Raw genomic sequence first — 19,687 nt, 5'->3', positions numbered from 1 at the left:
ATGCGGAAAGGGAGGGCTGAGCTGGAGCAGGAGAGCGGGGGGCAGGGGGTGCTGGGGGTCCAGCTCCCAGGAGAAAGGGGTCGAGGAGCAGGGCTGGAGAGGCAAGTGAGAGGAAGGGAGATCTTGGGTTATGGGGCCTCTAGATAGGGAGGCACATGCTTAAATGTGTGTGGGGGGAGTTGGTGGTTTATAGTGGTTTATGGGGGGCAAAGGGCGAGTAGACGTGGAATAAGCACTTTGATCATTTATCTGCCCACCCAGGGCCCTGCTTCCTCATTGGTCTTCAGGCGGCTCTGGCCGGGAGATGACGGCGAAACAGAGGGTAAGGGACCACTTCCACCTATGCCAGCTTTTGGTCTCTCATCCCATCCTACCAGGTTCAGGGCCTCCTTTGAGACAGATCTCTGAGCCTGCCCTGGGGCTTGGAGGCCGCTCCTGGTAGGAGAGTCCTCAGTTAACAGTAACTCACATACTGGAGCCTGTCCTGGTCCTCGGCATGGCTTCAGCCCCGACCCTGTGTCTTACAGTCGGTCCGGGATGCACAGAGCTGTTGCTCTGCCCCTAGCAAACCTGTGCCTCTGGGAGAAAAAGGGCCTTGCAAAGTCACATGGCCAGTGGGTGACTGCGCTGGGCCTCGAGCCCAGCTCCTGGGGTGAGCGCCCCACAGTAGCACTGCGGCAGCTGCGGGAACAGAGCCCAGTGATGGCCGAGTCCCAAGGACAAGCCTGGGCAGGGGGTGGGACGGGCTCTGGGATGGGCGCGGGGGGGCTGGACACCAGGTGGTAAGGAGACTGAGGGAAGGCAGAAAGGGTTGAGCAGAACCAGAGGGGGCTCCAGAAAGGCCTGGTAATACGTACCAAAATGGCTGGGAAAACAGAAGCTGCATCTTCTGAAACAAGATGGGGAGGGAACCGATTGTGCCCATTCTGCAGGTTGGGGAAAAGAGGCAAGTAGAGCTGCCCACATGGGTTGCTCAAGGGCCTATAGTAACTTAGGGCCCTGGGGCCCTGCTAGAAGCCAGGTAGGGCAGACAAGATGTCAGACTTTTCTCTCTCAGGTGTGGATGATGAAATAAAGATGATGAGCAGGGACATGGAGGCAGAAATCAAGGTTGGGTCTGAAGAGAGGGGGTAGGGCAGGCAGAGGCACAGATGGAGCCTGTCAGCCCGGAGATGGTGGACAGGGCCCGACACCCAGCTCCAGTTACAGCCGGGCAGCAACAGCTGGTCGGGTGTCACAGAGTCCCCGCGTCTCCTCCCACCGCTGCGGACCCATCCACTTGGCTGCACTGTAGCGTGAGGGACCGAGGCTCCCTGGTCCCCGGGGTGACTGAGCAGGGGAGGCGGGAGTTGGACGCCACCTCCTCCCCAAGCACTGGCAAATCCGCAGAGGCCTCCGCAGCAGCCACCCATCTTCCTTGGCCCCCTCCTCACCCACCCTCCCCTCTGCGCCTGATGGTACGCTCCTGTCTGCCAGGCCGGCTGCAGTGGATATTGCTAGAACCCACGCGGAGGAAGGAAGAGACACAGGCAGGCTGCGGTAATCCAAGCGGCTGCCCCTGCCTCAGGGACCCCATCCCAGAGAGACGACAGCATGACCCAGGGAAAGGTACCTGCATCTCCCCCCACCCCTGCACCATCCTCCATCCTGCTCCTTGTTCCCTGTCATCCTGAGCAAGCTCTCTGGACCACTCTGAGCATCCTTCCTTGGTCCTATGCAAAGGTCCTCTTGGCCCTTCCTGAAGTCAGAGGACATTTTGGCGTTTCAAGGAATGGGGTGGAGAGGCCCCTTCCTGCCCACCAGGCTCACCCATACTCCCTACCCCCACCCCCATGCTTTGGCATCACAAGATCCCTCTCTGGTGCCCAGGCCTCTGAAGGAGTCAGCTGGTGCCTGGGGTGTGCACACCTGTGTGTGTGTGCAGGGTGAGTCCTAAGGGGCAGTGTCTATGGGGCACCCCCTCCAGGTCCAGTCCCAGCCCCAACCACTTACGCTCATCTTTCACACGCGCCACAGAAACACCCCCACCCGATGCCCTGTCATTATTTTCCATCTGGATATATTCCCTATGGTTGGGGGGTTACTATGGCAACCCTGCATCAGGAAGCTCTAATTTTTGTTTTTGTTTTGGCGGAGCATGGTGCTGCAATGGACTGGATAAGACATCTTTTTTTTTTTTTTTTTTCCTTCCAGTTTTAGGCCTGAAATGAAGGGGAGGGGCTGGGGCAGAGACTTGGCCGGCCTGGTAGGGTTATATAACATCAACAGCCTGTGGAATTATACAACCACCAGGACATGGGGCTAAGGGGGAGGGTCCTCTGGCCCTCTGTTTGGGGGTGTTAAGGATTGGGCAGAGAAAACAGAAGAGAGACCTCCCCTACACTCCCCCATCTTTTCTCTGAGATAACCTCACAGCCAATGGCATCTGTCCCTGGCCTGTCAGACCCTCCTCTCCCTGTTTTTAAGTCTCAAATGATGTCATTGGGTGATACCACCTCCTGCTGTTGGGCAGACCTCACTTGGGAATGCCGGATGTGTGTAATGGGGTGGCAGGGCCCAGGAGGCACTGGGGTGCTGAGTGGCACTGTGGGGGCTGGTGAGGAGGACCAGTTTTGCCTGAGCTGCAGTCAGAGGTGATGGTCCTTGCCCAGGCACAAGCCCTGGGTCTGGTTCAGAGCACCTTGTTTCCAGTGACTAAAATGGTTTTTCCTGGGCATGACACTTCTGGCCTGGGTGATGAAGGATGTTGGGGAGCAGGAGGGAAGCAGACGAGCCAGGGCCCCATTTCGACCACAGGCCTGGTTCTAAGGTCCTTCCCCAAGGAGGCAAGTGTGCAGGGGGGCCAGTGGGCAGTGGTGGTGGGGAGTGTTCACAGTGGGGAAATGAAGCGTCCTCACTTCTGCTGGGCCCTGGGCCCCTGCCTCTGGTGCCCCTCACCCCCAGCTTGCTCACAGACTCTCTGGTGATGGAGCCCCCTCCAGTTCCAGTCCTTCGGGTTGATGGAAGCAGAGATCTTCCAGACCTTCCCTACCTGGGCTACCTTAGCTGCACATGCCGGCAGCCTTCCCCAGTGGCCCTTCAGGTTGAACACATTTTTTTTGGAGCCAGACCTCCCATTTTCTGAGGTCCGATCCTTCCGTTGATGTTGCAGTTTCCCTGCCACCCTTCCACCAGCCTCTCCTGCCCTGAAGGCATCATTCAGCACCGAGCCCTCCTCAGAGCCAAGCTCTTGCAAGGCTGGGGCTTTTTTGAGCATACTGGACTTGAGTTTTCCATCTGCCACCCACACTTTCTTCTGGACCCCATTTTCTTCACCCATAAAAGCAAGGGACTGAATAAAATGCCTTTGGAGACCCCTTCCAGCAGTCATAGTCTGTGATTCTGTTCTGGTTTAGGGGAGGGACTGGAACCCCTATAAGATGAGGCCAGGGAGGACCCTTGGCCTGTCCTGTGCCCCATAACCCCATTCCTCTGCAGCCCTCCCTCTGCTCCCCCCTTTCTGTTTCCCTGCCCCATCCCGATACTCCTTGGCCATCTCCAGCCAGCGGCGGGTCCATGTGGCTCTGAGACCCTTGTTAAAACCGGGGTCAAAATACAACTATTTTGCAAGCAGGCAGGGAGATGAAGAGGAAGAACCTTTCATTTAATAGTATTTTTGAGGACCGACTCGTGCCAGACTCTTTCCTACACCCCAGGAAAACAATGGAACCATCAGAGTCGGTCTCGGCCTGGGAGGCGTGCCCATGGCGGTGGGCGCTCCTGAGCCCTTGCGCCATCCTCACTTCTTACCCTAGCTGCAGCTTGTGCCCCTGGCCGGCCCAACGCTCCGGAACTCAGTTTTTACATCTATAAAATAAGGAGACACTCTTTTTTTAAATCTTGGTTTTATTGGCCTATAATTGAGAAATAGAAATGGTATGCATTATGCAGCCTAATAGTTTAATATATCACTTATTGTGAAATGTCATCACATGCAAACCAGTTAACAGTGTGTGGGGGGCAGGGAGGCAGGAACTCTTAGGATCTATCATCTCAGCAAATTTCAAGTAGGCAATACGGTATTGTTAACTCTAGTCACCATGCTGTGCATTAGATCTCTAGAACTTTCTCATCTTGTATAACTGAAACTTTGTACCCTTTGATCATTATCTCCCTTCCCCAGCCCTTGCTGACCACCTAAGCTTCATTCGATTATTTTAGTTTCCACACATAAGTGAGATCACTCAAGACTTGGCTTATTTCACGTCGTGTAAGGACATTTGGGTTTATTCATATTGTCAAAACTGGCAAAATTGGGCCTCCCCGGTGGCGCAGCGGTTGAGCGCTGGTTTGCGAAGCTGACCGCAGCCTCTGCAGCGCCGGTTCGATCCCCGGTTGCTCCCCGGCCACCGGAGGAGGGTCCCACATGGCGCGCAGACCTCTCCTGCCGCCCGCTGCTCCCCTCAGCAGTGTACTTCGGTCCTTCTGCCTGCTCTGCTCCCCGCTCTGGCTCTGGTGAATTCTCTCACCCTCCCACACTTCGGACTGTACCCAGTGCTTGTATAAATAAATAAATAAATCTTTAAAAAAAAAAAAAAAAAAACAACCAATCTACCAAGAAACAACCTGGTAGGTAAATTTCAAAACTGGCAAAATTTCTTACCTTTTAAAGGTTGAATAATATTCCTGCGGCCTCCCTGGTGGCCTACAGGTTAAGTCTCAACACAATCACTGCTATGGCCTGAGTTTGATCCCTGGCCAGGGAGCTGACCCACATGGCGCAGCAGACCTCTCCTGTCTCGCCTGCTGCTCCCCACTCTGGCTCTGGTGAACCCTTTCACTCCCCACACCACCTCTGGTCTACACCCCAATTCTCTGACACACACACACAAATTTTAAAAATGTTAAATAATATTCCTATATAGACTAGAATATACACACACACATGCACATATATGCATACCACATACAATATGTAAATATGCCTGTATATATATGCATATATAAGGTGTATTATACACATATATGCATATGACATCAAATGTAAAAATTATGTTTATGTGCTGTATGTATAAAATAAAATAGAGAGCTTCTTGTGTGACCCCAACCCTTCCTAGTACAGGTGAGCAAGTAGACATGGAAATTCCAGGAATTGAGGGGCTTGTAGGAGGGCTTGGAAGACATCCTGTCCCTGGTGACTGTCTCTCTGCCTCTACTCCACAGCTCTCCGTGGCTAACAAGGCCCCCGGGACCGAGGGGCAGCAGCAGGCAACTGGTGAGAAGAAGGAGGCTCCAGCAGTGCCCTCGGCCCCACCCTCCTATGAGGAGGCCACCTCTGGGGAGGGGCTGAAGGCTGGGGCCTTTCCTCCACCCCCCTCGGCTGTGCCACTCCACCCTAGCTGGGCCTATGTGGACCCTAGTAAGTTTCTCAGCTTCTGGAAGTTGGAGCATCAGGGGCAATGTGGGCCTGGAAAGGAATCCTGGGTAGAAGTTGCCCAGCAATAGATGCACTGTGTGGTTGTTGTATGAGGCTCTGTGGCCAAAGACTTGGGAGGTGGAGGACAATTCTGAGGGTAGGTTGAAGAGGACTCCATGAAGAGGGACAGGTACATTCAGAGCACTCTTGGGTGGGGAAGTGGGGATTTTTTAAGTCACTGAGTTAGGGTGAATAGAGGAGAATGTGTGGAGAGAAACAAGGGACTAGTCCAGAAAAGCTCTCCGAGGCAGAAAGAATGCAGAAAAAGATGGGAGACATCAGGGTGGGTGTGGGAAGGGGCCGCAGGCTGGCCACGTCTTAACTGGGGCTGGTCCTGTGAGCGGGGAGGACACAGTGTTGTTTCCTTGTCCCCAGTCTGAAACCTTCATGGTGACACATCCCGATGGAGACCCCAAGGTTCTTAGGGGTCAAGGATCTGAGGATCCACTTCCCCCATCTCCTGTCTCTTCCCTTCCTTTGTTGAGGGCAAGAGGTCATGACCTGGGGAAGGCATGTGGACACTTTCTCGGTGTCCAGGTACACATCACAGACAGACACAGGCTGATGCCAGCTCCTTGCAGACCAAGTCACTGGGGTGGAGGCCCTTGTTGGGTTGAGCAGCCTGCAGGAGCTTTACCTCAGAGCTGAGAACACTTGTTCACAAGCTATAGGGAAGGGACCCTCCTCAAATCCTCCTCAACCCCTCCTGCACCCTCAGTGGTCCCCAGCCCCTCTCCCTCACCTTAGCAAGCTCCTCCCACACCTCCCCCAGCAGAATTCTAGAAGGGATCACAGGGACAATGCCTCAGGCAGAACTTCTACTCACAAGAAGAAGAGACTACCATGGTCCATGCTTCTCACTACAAACCCCCTCAGTCCAGAGCCGAGCAGACTTACCACCTTGTGACCTACTGGAAGGCCAATGAAGGTCTGGCTGTCCCCGGAACACTTCCTCTTCCTACCCACAGGTCTATACACCATGGGCTGCTTTCTCTCTCCTTTCCCCCCAACCCCCCCTCCCCCCGTGCTGTTTGTCGGGAAGTTGGTGAGAGACAGACAGAGCATGACAGGGAGTGAAGGACAGCAGGTGAGGGCCTCCAGCTCCAGGCTTGCCGCGGCCTTGCGCTCTGCCTGGCTCCTCATGTCCGGCTGCCAGGACTGGATGCTTAAGGATATTTTCCTAAGAACTGTTGGGGCAGGAAGGCAGCTCACTCAGCGTGTGACAAATGCTCACTAAGAGTGTGTCAGACAGCACTGAGCTCGTTTCTGGGGATGCACGTGGGCAAGGCCCGCCCTCACGGAGCTGCCCTGTAGACAGGTAAGTGGGCGACGACCACAGAGTGGAGCAGATGCGGTGAGACCGAGGCATGCTCGCCCCGGCCAGTCTGGGAAGACTGCTTGGAGGGAGGGGTGTCTGCGTGAACCCTGAAGTGAGCGTGGCGAGAAGGGAAGTGAGTGTTCAGGGCTGAGATAATAGAAGGTTCAGAGGCGAGAGAGCACATGGCTGTAAAAATATAGTCAGGCTGGAGAAAATGGCAGGGGGGACTTGCAGGGCAGCTGGAGGGCTCTGCTCAGGGGAGGCTTTGTTCAGGAACTTGAACTTGAGTAAAAGGCAGTGGGGAGCCCTAGAAGAGCGGAGCAGGGGGGTATCACGGCCACCTTTAAAGACCAACATAGCGATGACTGCTGAGGAGCCGCGGAGGTCAGGGGAATGGGTGTGTGCTGTGGAGGAGAGTAGGTACATCCGAGCACTGGCATTGGCCCAAACAAGGGGTGCAAAGAAGAGGGTGGCAAAGTCCTCACCAGGCACGAGCCACAGACTTTCGTCTGGTCCCTGTGGGAACCATTAATCCACATCACAGACCAGAAGAGGCCCAGAAGTGTGGTGGCGCAAGGTCACCCAGCTGGTCGGTCTCACTGGGGGGGGGGGGGGGGTTCACACGTGGATCTGTTTCACTGTGGGGCTCACGCTCTTCTGAAAGCCTGAATTCTGGGACCAGGCCCCAGAACTTTCTATCTTCACCCACCCCACTTCTTGCTCTTGTCTTGGCTTTGTTTTGCCTCCCGTCCTCCCCTAGCCCTGATTCCCAGCTGCAGCACTGGCATGTCTACCGCATCCAACAAATCCCCAATCCCCAGCCCAGGGGCCTAGGAGCAACCTGGGGTCAGGACTTTTGACCCTAGGATGTGTTAGTGGCCTCGGGAAAGTGGCTGACCCTCTGATCCTTGGCCTCAAAGGAGCCAGTGTCCTGGGATCGTGATGGGGGACACAAGAGAGAGAGTTTAGCCCCCAGGGAGCCCCAGCCAGAGTGGAGGGAAGGGAACAGGAGAAGACAGTTCATTCTCAGGACTGGAGAAAAACCAGAAGCAACAGGGGATAGCGAGGTCTGGGTGGGGTGGGGTGGGAGGCTTGAGAGGAACTGGAGAGAGAGGCTCCAGCCAGTCTAGAGAGCCGGTTTGACAAAAATGAGCTCGGAGCAGCCTTTGGGGACAGCCTAGGTATGGGAGTCCTCATGGCCGTCCTCCTGCCCCCCCAGGCAGCAGCTCCAGCTATGAGCATGGTTTTCCTGGAGATCATGAGCTCTTCACCACCTACAGCTGGGATGACCAGAAAGTTCGCAGAGTCTTCATCAGAAAGGTAACTGCCTCCCCCAATTCTCTAGGTTTCTCCCCCAATTTCTCTAGGTTTGGAGAAGCTTGTGACCTAACCTGCTGGGGTATCCCTTTACCTATGAGCTTGCTGGCCTGTGGGGCAGTATTTCCTTGGTTACCATCACACCTAAGCCCCCATCACACCTAAGCATGGAGTCTCTCCTCTCTGGATACCATGGGGCACATTTTCCTGTGGGTGGGGGCTCTAGAGAGTCTTTGCTCCCCTTTCACCATGTCTGCGGTCCATTCCAGTGACCCCTAAGAAGGATGAAGGGTTCAGGGTCTGGAGAATAGATTGAGTTACCAGGACGCTGGGGTCTTCCCGAGTCTTGCTGGGACCTGGGCCTCCCTGGCTTCAAACAGGGCCCCAAGCTCAACAGAACCCCTTCCTACCCACAGGTCTATACCATCCTACTGATCCAGCTGCTGGTAACCTTCAGCGTGGTGGCTCTCTTTACCTTCTGGTGAGTGGGAATTGTGCCTAGCACCTTCCAGCGGGGGGCCAAGGCCAAGCCTGGGGTGGGGCACCTAGAGTCATTCTCTCGGAAGCTTCCCCAAGGAGAAGGATGTGAGTTTGTAGATGTCACGCTGGGAAGAACCTCAGCAAGGGCAGAGAGGGGGCCTCCACCCCCTGAGGGGCAGACCAGGTGCCTTCTGGGCCTGCAGGGGTCTGTGAGGCAGCCATTCCTCTCCAGCCCACCAGCCCACACCCAGGGACCTCCGAGCCCGGACTGGGGCTGGGGCTGGGCTCCCTGAGCCAATGGAGGCAGTTCCCTCCTTTCCTCCTCTGGAGTCCTGTGGCTTCCGGGGAGGAGGTATGGATGTCGAGCTGGAAATAGAGTCATTGGTTCAATTCTGATTCTCTCTCCCTTCTTTGCAGTGACCCTGTTAAAGACTATGTCCAGGCCAACCCAGGCTGGTACTGGGCGTCCTAGTGAGTATACCCCAGTCCCCAGCCCCTCCCCTCCAGAGAATCCTCAGTGGCACAAGATGGGAAATCTCTGTTGACAGAATCCAAGCAAAAGATGGACAGAGGGGCCCTTCTGGGGTATTTAGGTGTGAGGGGGAGGGGAGGAGGTGGCCATAGGTCTGGTGCCTGCACGAGGTCACATGACTAGAGAGACCCAGATCTCAACTCTGAAGGGAAGGGGGCTGGGACACCTTGGCCCACACAGATGGTGTCGCTGCTTCATTAGCATTGTTATTAATACTTAGAAATTATTAATCACAGAGTGCCTAATAAGGGCTGGGCATTGTTCCATGTACTTAATGCACAGTATTGCATTGATTCTCAAGTCAACTAGCATAATTACCTCCGAAAACTAAGGCTCAGAGAGGTTGAGTAATTTACCCAAGGTCACTTAGCTAGTGGGTGGTGGAGCTGGGATTCAAACCCAGGATTCAAGTTGAGGCTTGTGCTCTTAATCCCCTGTGCAGCAGACTCCCTTCTTCTGAGCCCTCGGCTCCTCTTGTCCTGCACTTTTGAAGGAAATGCAGGTAGTTGAGAGAAGAAGTGTGATGGTGTAGGTGATTCTCACCCTCCTAGCTGGGTAGGTAAGTGTCATGCTGTATAGTTCCAGGCCAGAGCCGTCCTGGGCTCAGAGCACAACAGTGTAGTCTCCTTCACACCCGCTGTGAACCCAGCCCCCCTGCTGGGCCTGCTGCATAAAGTAGTGAACAGGGAACAGACAGCATATGAAAGAGCAGTGTGCAGAGGATGGGGGAGGAGGAGTGTGGCCCACTACCCCTGAGCCCCCAGTCCCCAACTGGATGCACCTCAAAAGATGGACCTAGGTGGCTGGGGACTAGAGTGGCTTGCAAAAGCATGGGCAGGAGAGCACATGTGGAACATTTGCTAAGTTGGGGGCTGCACTGGCAGATGGTGGGAAGGCTCCCTGAGGGAAGGCCGGGACACCAGAGAGCAGTGGGGCCTGCTGGGATGTGGGCGCTGAATGCCCAGCCAAGGGACTTCACATTACAGCCATCCCAGGCTGTTTCTGGATGGGGATCAGGTGGGCATGTGGGCTCTGCTCAAAGCCTTCTCAACTACCCCAAGCCTAGAGCAGCCCCAGAGTAGCTGTGGTGTTAACACAGCCCACCGGCAGCTGACCGGAAGGAGACTCTCCTGGCCTCCAGGGCTCCTCAGAGCAGAGGAGAGAAGTGGCTTAGCCAAGCTGGAGTCCCAGGGAAGGAGACATTCACACCCAAAGCCTTTCTTCTTCTTTTTTTTTTTTTTTAAAAGATTTATTTATTTATTTATACAAGCACTGGGTGGTACAGTCAGAGCACGGGAGGGTGAGAGGATTCACCAGAGCCAGAGTGGGGAGCAGAACAGGCAGACTGATGAAGCACACTGCTGAGGGGAGCAGCGGGCGGCAGGAGAGGTCTGTATGCCATGTGGGACCCTCGCCGTTGGCCAGGGATCGAACTGGCGTTGCAGAGGCTGTGGGCAGCTTTGCAGCCCAGCGCTCAACCACTGTGCCACCAGGGAGGCCCCTACCCAAAGCCTTTCTGAGGGCACAGAACAGAGGGCCTGTCTGCAGAACTGGCAGGGAGGCGTGTGTCTTGGGGAATTGGGAGGCACTGTATGGTAAAACTAATGAGGCCCCAGGGACTGGCACCCCCACCAGCCCACATGGCAGGTTGGCATGACTCCTGACACGTCTGCACTGCCTGGCAGTCTCCAGAGCCCTGAGAATGGAGTCCCCAGACCCTGGCCAGGTCTTCTCTGGGAGGGTCTTTGGGACTCTGTCCTGAGCAGATGATGACAGAAGACAGCTCAGGGTGGCAGGCTCAGTGCGTGGGGCCAGAAATGAACCTTGTGAGGGCGGCCATGAGATCCGACCTCAGTGGGGTGGCGCTTCCCTCCTCCTCAGCATCTCTGGCACAGACAGAGGTACTAGGAGGACCCGGAAGTGTAGACTGTGCTTTCCTTGGGCACCACGCTTTCAAGATTTCAAGGTGCTTGGGCATTCGCTCCCAGGATGCTTCCCTTGCTTCTAGAAAGCCAGCCTGTGGCCAGGACATCCTCTCCTGTCCCCTCTGTACCCCTCTACTCTTCCTGCCCCCCAGTCTGCCTCTGAGATCTCGCGTGTCTCACCTCCTCCAGCACACTGCGCCCTTAATAGCAATAAGAATAGAACAGCTGCTTCTCTGTGTGTGAGGCCCTGTGCTAAGTGCTTTACAGATATTTTTCATTTGATCCTTGCGACAACCCTATCAGGTGGATACTACTATTAACCCCGTTTTATAGATGAGGAAGTTGGGGCTCAGAGAGAAGTTATTGCTTTGCAATCAGCATAGCCAGGATCGAAGTCTTTCAGGCTGCAAAGCTCATGCATTCCCCTCTGTGCTGCTTCCCCAGGGCCTAGAACTATCCTGGAGCAGGACAAGTTGGGGGATGGGGGAGGACACTAGGTCAGGTACTGGCTTCCGTCAGAGCCTCACTCCCCTGTCCTGACGCTCTGTAAACAGACCATGGCTCCAGTCCAGGCCCTGGGGCCCAGGCTCTTACATGCAAGTAGGTCTTTCTCCCTTCTCCAGTGACTCACTCTCTACCCCCTGGGTGGCCGCCTTCCAGCACACACACCCCCACCCACCCCCCACCCCTGATTCCCAAGGCTCCAGTCATCTCCCTCAGAGGCTCTTGCCTTATTGTCTGATCACTCCCTATGAGCCACAGTGGTGGGGACCGCAGGCCTCCTGGCAGTGGGTGGGAGGGGCTTGGGCAGAGAAGGAAAAGTGTGAGACCAGAGCTGGAGGTGTGAGGTGGAAGCCGCAGAGCTTCTCCAGGAAACTGTCAGTCAGCCAGGCTCTAATTATCATCATGACGCCCATCCTCAAGGTCTTACCCTGCACCAGGCCCCGTGCTAATGCTAAACACTGGACGTGTGTCTCTCATTCAGTCTTCTTCGCTCCAGCCCAGTGACTTGGTGCCAATATTCCTATTTTACAAAGGAGGGAACTGGAGCTCTGCAGTGAAGTCACTGGCTCCAGGTCACAGAGAGCAGTGCAAGCTGGGGCCACAGGCTGCCCAGAGCCCCAGGCTGTCAGTCTCTCTGCCCTTTAGCCAAGCCACTTGCCTGGAGGGCTGAGAAGCTCTAGATCAGAGAAAAGGGGATAGGACCCATCCCTCAGCAATCTCCCCATCTGGCCGGGAGATGGGACCCACACAGAGGCTGCATACAGCCGAGCGAGCTATTGCCGCCATCATTGTCAAAGTGGCTGGCCAGTGACTCAAGCAACACCAAAAGCGAGCAGTTGCCAGAGTGTTTCTCAACTGGGGCAGGGCGACCCCACTCCTCCTGGAGGGGCAGGATGTTTAGCAGCCCTGGCCCTGAGAACACCTCCGTCACTGTGACAGCCCATACTCTGGAACCCCTAAAGACAGGAAAGGCTAAACATGGCGGGGCTCTCTGGTCACCAAACCCACAAGGCTTGCCTCATCCCCTGCCTGCCCTGTTCTTTTGCATTCCCTCCAGAAGTATTTACAGAGCGCCATGGTGGCAGGCCTGGGGCTAGGCGGTGGGCAGGGACATGGTGAGCAGGTTGCCCCAGGGGCTCCACCTGGAGGGTGGGGGGGTGGGGTGTGAGGGCGCAGGCTTAGGTCGAGGTCTACCCTTGGTTCACAGAGGAAACCCCTTGAGCCCAGGCCTCAGGCATCCTGGCCAGCAGCAGAAGGTGGTGTGGGGCGTGAGAGAGGAGAGCGGAGGGGTGGAGCGTGGTAGGGAGGCCTGGAGAGGAAGGCAGGGTGGGTCGTGCGGGGCATTGCCAGTCTCTGGAATCTTACACAGGAAAGCGACATGATCAGTTCTGCCAGGAGTTTGGAGGGCAGAAGGCAGGACCAGAAGCAAGATGACCAGATGGCTAGAGGTGGCCTGACCGAAAAGGTGATAGTAGGGAAGGGTAGGGCCATCGAGTCCGGTAGTTAGTTGGGTTAGTGGGTAGTTAGTTGCATGTGGGAAGGAGAGGATCGAGGATGATGCTATGGCTGACTGGGTGATGGTGGGTGCGCAACTTCCTCTGCAACAGGTGATGCAGGGGGTCAGCGAAGGGTTGAGTTTGGGTCTGACCTGTTGAGTGTTTCTCAGTTGGATATTCAGCCCTGGGGCTGAGGAGGAAAATCTAAATCTAAATCTGCAACATGGGTGTGCTGATAAAGTGAGCTCACCCTTGGAGATCATGCGGGGAGATGACCTCTGCAGGACCCTGTGTGGAAGGCACCAGGCATACTTAGAGATACTCTGACGAGATTATGAAGGAGAGGCCAGGGAGGCAGGAGGAAACCCAAGAATGTGTCATTTGGAACCAGGGAAACAGCGGGAGCGATCAGATGTTGCTAAGTCAGGCTAGATAAGGACTGACAAGTGTCAATTGGACTTAGCAAGGTCACAGCCACCCGGCAGAGCCAGGTGTCGTTATGTGGGGCTGGAGCTGGTTTGTTGAGTCGGGGATCAATCAGGAGATGGAAAGTCACCCTGAGCAGAGACAACTCTTTCAAGAATCTTGGCTTTTAGCCTGAAAACAGAGGCAGTAGCTAGAGTTGAGGAAGATGTTGGCTAGAGATGGAAAACATTTGAGGAGGAGCATGTGGGAGGAGATGTAGCAGGAGAAAGGTTTCATAGTGATGCGGGGCACCTGAGGGCATGGGGCCTCAGACTGGGGGCATTGGCTTGGGATGGGAGGAGGGAGAGGAAGGAAGGGCAGGTGCACAGGTGAGGTTTGAGGTTTGTAGGTGGCAGGCAGGGAGCCGGTGAGCCCCACCTCATCTCAGCTCTTCCTGGGACATCACACCAGGCAGGAGAGCGAGGCAGCCTGGGAGGCTGTGGCTGGGGGAGGAGGTTTGGAACAGCTGCTGTGGGGACAGGAGAGGGCCGAGGAGAGATGGGGAAAGGTGGCAGGTGCCACATTGAGGGCCCACTGAGGCTGGGCACTGCCCTTGGCTGTGGCACCACCCAAGTAGGCATGCGCAGGCCTGCTGGAGTCATTGCGTCCTCAGTCTCAGCTCCCAGTTGGACTGGCCTCTGCTTCCACTGCTGTCCAGAAAATCCTCAGTCCCCAAGTCCCATCTCTGGGTTTTGCCAGAGCTCCCTGCCAGTCTCCCAGTGGGCAGGGCCACCTGGTTCAGAAATTCATGCTGTGCCAATGCTGGCAGGACAGGGCTCTACCCCTGCTGAAGTGCAGCCTAGTGAGGTAGGCAGACCATAAACAAGAGCCTTGAAGGGAGTGACAGGTCCGATGGGGCCTGAAGGAGGCAGTGTGGGGTCATGGGTATAACCCAGCCCTGGAGCCAGGTGCCTGGGTCCCAGCGCTGCCTTTGCTGTGAGGTCGCTGCCTGATGTTGGGCAAGTCACTGGCCTCACTGCCGCTCAGCTGGAAAGCACAGAGCGCGCTTCATTCATTAATGTCTGTGAAGTTAGCACTGCTCCTACCCTCGGAAGACTCTAGACGAGCCTTTCTTTGAAGGAGTCAGCTAGTGTCCGCGGACCACTTTAGATCGCGCAGTAGCTCTCCCGTGGCACCCGAAATTCAGTATTTCTAGAAGCTCATCCTATTCTCCTCTTTTGGAATTGGACCACCACCTGTCACTGCCAGGTTCTGGGGTGGCCCTGGCTTTAATCCACTTCACCACCACCCCCAGCACCTTGCCTGGCACCTGTGGGCAGGTGGAGTAGAGCGTAGAATGAGCAGGGGGCTGAGTGGAGGGGCCTCACAGTGGGCCGGCTGATCCCCCGTCCATCTGTTCTCACAGTGCTGTGTTCTTTGCGACCTACCTGACCCTGGCCTGCTGTTCTGGACCCAGGTATGATGGTCAGGTTTGTGGGAATGTGAGCGGGACCTTGGGAGACTGGGCCCTGTCTTGTCTTCCACCAGTGCTGTGCACCCCCGAGAGGCCCCGTCCTGCCCTGGGCTCCATCAGAATACCTGCCCCTCCCTCCTTCACTCGGCACCTGTGAGGTGGGGCATGGTGGGCAGACAGACGGGGGTACCTGGGGAGTATGACTGAAAGACGAAGATCCCAGGTGTGGGGTTAGGTTTGGGCAGAGACCCCCTCCCTGCAGAGGAAGCCAGCCTGTTTTGCGGCACCCCCACATTCCTCTGACCCTGGTGCTTGCCTTACAGGAGGCATTTCCCCTGGAACCTGATTCTCCTGACCATCTTTGTAAGTGACCTGGGGGTGTCTGAGTGAGGATGGAGGAGAAGAGACCGAGGGTGGCAGCCTGGGTTGGTGATGGCCACTGTGGGCTCACGGGGGTGGGGGGTGGTGCAGGGACACTTTGACCCCAACTACTACACAAAAGTTTCCACCTTCTCCAAAATGGACCGAGTCTCTTGCCACTGCACTCACTGTCCCTTTTCATTTTGGTTTTGTTTTTGAAGCCACATGTGGTATTGTGGAACATGGATAATGAAGAGTGGGGAGGGAGAGCTCTTAGAAAGTGGGGAAGAGACAGGCAGCAAAAGAAAGAAAAGGATGCCAACTTGGGCCCTTTGGGACGCCCCTTTGCAATGTCCACGTGTGGAAATAAGTGTGTGAGCAAAGCTGACTCAAAGTCCAGGGAATATGTGCAAGGGCTGGACCTTGAAGGTGTCTGGAGCCCACAGAGTCTGAGTTCTGCTGTACAACCCTCATCCTGCTGTTTCTTTCAGACCCTGTCCATGGCCTACCTCACTGGGATGCTGTCCAGGTAAAGGGGACTGGCCAAACCCTGCGGGGAGCTGCCCCTGAGCACCACCCCTCCTGGGAGCATTTGGATAGAAGAGGGGTTCAGGCAGGCAGGTGACATTGCGGGACACTGCCTATAGGGTCTGTAGGATGGAGAACAAGGTGACTCCTCAGGCCACAGCTCACAAGTGCCCAGACTCCTGCTCATTCAGCACAGAAAATCCCCACCAGGCACCAGCACAAACCCTCCTGTTCCTTTTCAAGATCCTTCTAACAGGATTTGAAGCCTGACCAGGATGGAGAGGGCAGGGCCCAGTAGAAAAACTGGGGAAGCAGGAAGAGGGAAGATTCTGGGAAGGGGAGTTAGAAGCAGGGGGCACAGGTCAGCGATCAGGCCCTGCCGGTGAGGGGACTGGGGAGGAGGTGGGGCAGCACCGTGTGCAGGCCTGCCTGGCGGCTGACCCCCTGGCCCGGTGGACCTGCAGTTACTACAACACCACGTCTGTTCTGCTGTGCCTGGGCATCACGGCGCTCGTCTGCCTCTCAGTCACACTCTTCAGCTTCCAGACCAAGGTCAGTTCTGGGGCCTGGGGCTGGGGTGGGCAGATCCAGTGGGAGGCCCCAAGCTGGGATTCTCCGGCTGGGAGAGATTAAAGGGGAAAGTCGGAGGGTTGAGGGAGCCACCTGGGAGAGGAGGGGGAGAGGAACCTGGATTCTGGGGGTGAGCACAAGGCAGGACTGTGCGGGCCTCAGCTTTCTGGCCAGCACACTGCCTGGTGAGGCCCCCAGGAAGGCCGGGCCGTTCTGCGCAGGCCTGGGGGCCCAGCAGCTGACGCCCATCCTGTCCCTGCAGTTCGACTTCACCTCCTGCCAGGGCGTGCTCTTCGTGCTGCTCATGACTCTGTTCTTTAGTGGACTCATCCTGGCCGTCCTCCTGCCTTTCCAATACGTGAGTCTCTGGGTCTCCCGGCTGGCCCCGCGAGGAGGGAGGGGGCAACCTGCGGGCCCAGGGTGCCATTTCCTCCTACACCCTCCAGGGAAGGCCCACGCCAAAGGCTCACAGCCTGCCATCCTGTCCAGCCCCCTGGCACCTGCCCTGGACTTGCTGGCAGCAGGAGCAAGCAAACAAGGAGGCTTTTTTTGGCAGGCCCAGGCACCCACCACATCCGGCTTCACCTTTCCATTCTTTTCTCCAGCGGGGAGGGGAGGCTGAGGGTGTATGAGCATTTAAACCCCAGGTAGAGCAGGGAGCTCTGGAGCTCCACTGGGCCTAAAGAAGGGGCTCCCCAGGCCTTGGGGGAGTCAGGTAAGAGGCTGGCTGGCTGAGCAGGCCATGGAGGGGCAGTGGGCTCCAGGCACACCTCTGTCTGATCAGAGCATCCACAGGGCTGGCCAAATCTCAGTCCAGCCTGGGAGTCCAGCTAGGACGCTCAGGGCTCAGTCCCATGCCAGGCACTCAGGGCCTGCAGTTGGGGAGGGGGCAGATGGAGGGCATCACCGCAGGGCCTTGAGGTTTGAATCTAAGAGCCCAGGAGATGCTACTGTTGTACCCTGCTAAGGATGCCTCTCAGCCACCGTTGGCACATGGGCCCCCACCACCCTTTTTTTGCCAGGCTGGGAGCAGTTCTCACCCCTGCCCCACCCCATCCTGCCCAGGCCCAGGTATTAGCTCCGGGTCCAAGACATCGGGGTTGGCTCTAGCATTTTCTTGGCTCTTCCCAGGATCCTGTTGACAAAGGGAGTGACCGGAGCTGGGCCTGGGGCGCTCTGTGTATCTAGGGTGAGGGGTGGGTACAGGAAAGGGCCAGAACTTCAAAGAGCCCTTTATTAACTTATGTCAGGCAGATGGAATGCGCACATTTCCAGGAATCTTCTGGGGAAAGGCCCTGCAGAGGACACAGCTAGTGTGCACTGCTTATAGGGTTCCCACACAGCTGGGTGCCCAGGGAGGGGTGTGTGGAAGGGCTGAGGTCGGGAAGGGGCACTGCCCTAGCCCCTGCAGGCAATCCCACCGTGCACAGTTGACAGGGACTCTGGATGGTTCCCCACCTCCCCCTTGGTCCCTGGCTACATGCGCCCCTAACCTACACAGGCAGAGCCTAGGAACTCTTGGATGGAGGAACAGACAGACCCCACAAACAATAGGAACGCGTCCCTCAGTGCTACTTGCACCCTGGAATGAGGGAGCAGCCTCAGACCAGACCCAGGCTGTGAGGATGACAGGGCCCCCAAAGGATGAGTCACCCTCATCCAGCCTGAGCCTGGGGTGACGTGAAGGAAAGACAGGCCAGGTGGGCTGGGGCTCCCAGCCAGCCCTCCATGATCAGTATTATCTTGGGGTTCGCCCACCCACCCTGAGCACATAAAGAATCAAGACCCTTTAGACCTGGGGCTTTTGAGGGACTGCTGGGGAGTTCTGGGCAGGTGAGAGAAGAGAAGGCCCCCACTGTGGGGGGAGGTGTAGCCCATATCTTCCAGCTTCTGGACAGAGCCCTACTCCCTCCCAGCACCCCAGAGTCACTGCCTAAACTCGCTTTGCATCTGCCCACAGGTGCCCTGGCTCCACGCAGTGTATGCCGTGCTGGGAGCAGGCGTGTTTACACTGGTGAGTGTGGCCCCCTGCATACAAGTAAGGCTGGATGAGCAGCAATCCCTGAATTTGTTTACTAATCCTTCTGTTCCGCCCTTTACACTTTACAAAGCACTTTCACACCTATCACCTTAATCCAGGGAGGGAGGCTTCACAGGTGTTTTCCACATCTGAAGCCCTGGGTGTTAAAGGGTTGGCACAAAGTCCTGCTGCTAGTTAGGAATGGACCCAGCAGATGCTCTTTCCAGTGCCCGTGTTCCCCTTCAGAGAGGACACTTCTATTGGCTTGCCATGGGGAGGGGTTGGGGAGGACTATCCAGCAACTCTTCTCTATCACCACCACCACCACCATCATCAGTGTTGCTCTCTCTAGTGCTTATTCTCATCAACATAGAAACAGGCTGCAATTTCGACCATCTGAAAAAAAGAAAAACAAAGCTCTTGACCTATCATTATCTCCTCCATGTAGAGCGAAACTTCCAGTAAAGGAAACCATACTGGAAACCATACTGTTTCCTTTCCTCTCCTTTTCCTGTCTCTTGTCCCAGTCCTTCTCCCATTCTCTCTTGTTTTAAAAAATCTTTATTGAAGTAACTTCAGTTTGAAATGTTTTTTTTTTTTTTTTAAGATTTATTTATTTATTTATTTATACAAGCACTGGGTACAGTCAGAAGCGGGAGGGTGAGAGGATTCACCAGAGCCAGAGCGGGGAGCAGAACAGGCAGAAGGACCGAAGTACACTGCTGAGGGGAGCAGCGGGCGGCAGGAGAGGTCTGCGCGCCATGTGGGACCCTCCTCCAGTGGCCGGGGAGCAGCCGGGGATCGAACCGGCGCTGCAGAGGCTGCGGGCAGCTTCGCAACCCAGCGCTCAACCGCTGCGCCACCGGGGAGGCCCCAGTTTGTAATGTTAGACAGGTCTCAGGTATACAGCGTTATAATTCAATGTCTATATACAGCCCATTATGAGTCTCGCCAAATGCTTACTTTCTGTCCACCATACAATTTATGGTGGACAGTTCTAGTTCCAGTCTGGTAACTTGGTCTTCTAATTGAAGAGTTTGCTTTTGCTTGGCTCTATTTCTTTTCCTTGCACATATGAGAAAAATCATACTGTAGTTATCGTTCTCCTTACATCACTTACCGTCATACCTTCTAGATTCATCCATGTTGCCAGTAGCGAGATTTCATTTTTGATGGCTTTGTAGTATGCACGGTGCATGTACACATCTTCTTTATCCTTCATTTGTCGACTGACCTTTACGTGGTTTCCATATCTTGGCTCTTGTCAATGGTGCTGCAATGAACATGGGGGTGCAGATCTCTT

General features: G+C 55.8%; 1 protein-coding gene across 1 annotated transcript in view; it reads left to right on the top strand.

Moving 5' to 3' along the window:
* Nucleotides 1–304: 304 nt before the first annotated feature.
* FAIM2 (Fas apoptotic inhibitory molecule 2) overlaps nt 305–19,687 on the top strand; it is a gene marked incomplete at both ends in the record, with an annotated part of 30,669 nt that continues 11,286 nt past the window's right edge. The window contains 11 exons of the mRNA XM_084256120.1: nt 305–322; nt 5,203–5,398; nt 7,993–8,093; nt 8,507–8,571; nt 8,988–9,041; nt 14,859–14,909; nt 15,230–15,269; nt 15,758–15,795; nt 16,259–16,346; nt 16,627–16,722; nt 18,325–18,378. Of these exons, the coding sequence (XP_084112246.1) occupies nt 305–322; nt 5,203–5,398; nt 7,993–8,093; nt 8,507–8,571; nt 8,988–9,041; nt 14,859–14,909; nt 15,230–15,269; nt 15,758–15,795; nt 16,259–16,346; nt 16,627–16,722; nt 18,325–18,378 (801 nt within the window). The remainder of the gene's footprint in view (nt 323–5,202; nt 5,399–7,992; nt 8,094–8,506; nt 8,572–8,987; nt 9,042–14,858; nt 14,910–15,229; nt 15,270–15,757; nt 15,796–16,258; nt 16,347–16,626; nt 16,723–18,324; nt 18,379–19,687) is intronic.

Source organism: Talpa europaea, assembly GCF_964194135.1.
Source record: "Talpa europaea genome assembly, chromosome: 15".
In the NCBI taxonomy this organism is placed as follows: Eukaryota; Metazoa; Chordata; class Mammalia; order Eulipotyphla; family Talpidae; genus Talpa; species Talpa europaea.
This window is presented reverse-complemented; position numbering and strand designations above follow the sequence as displayed.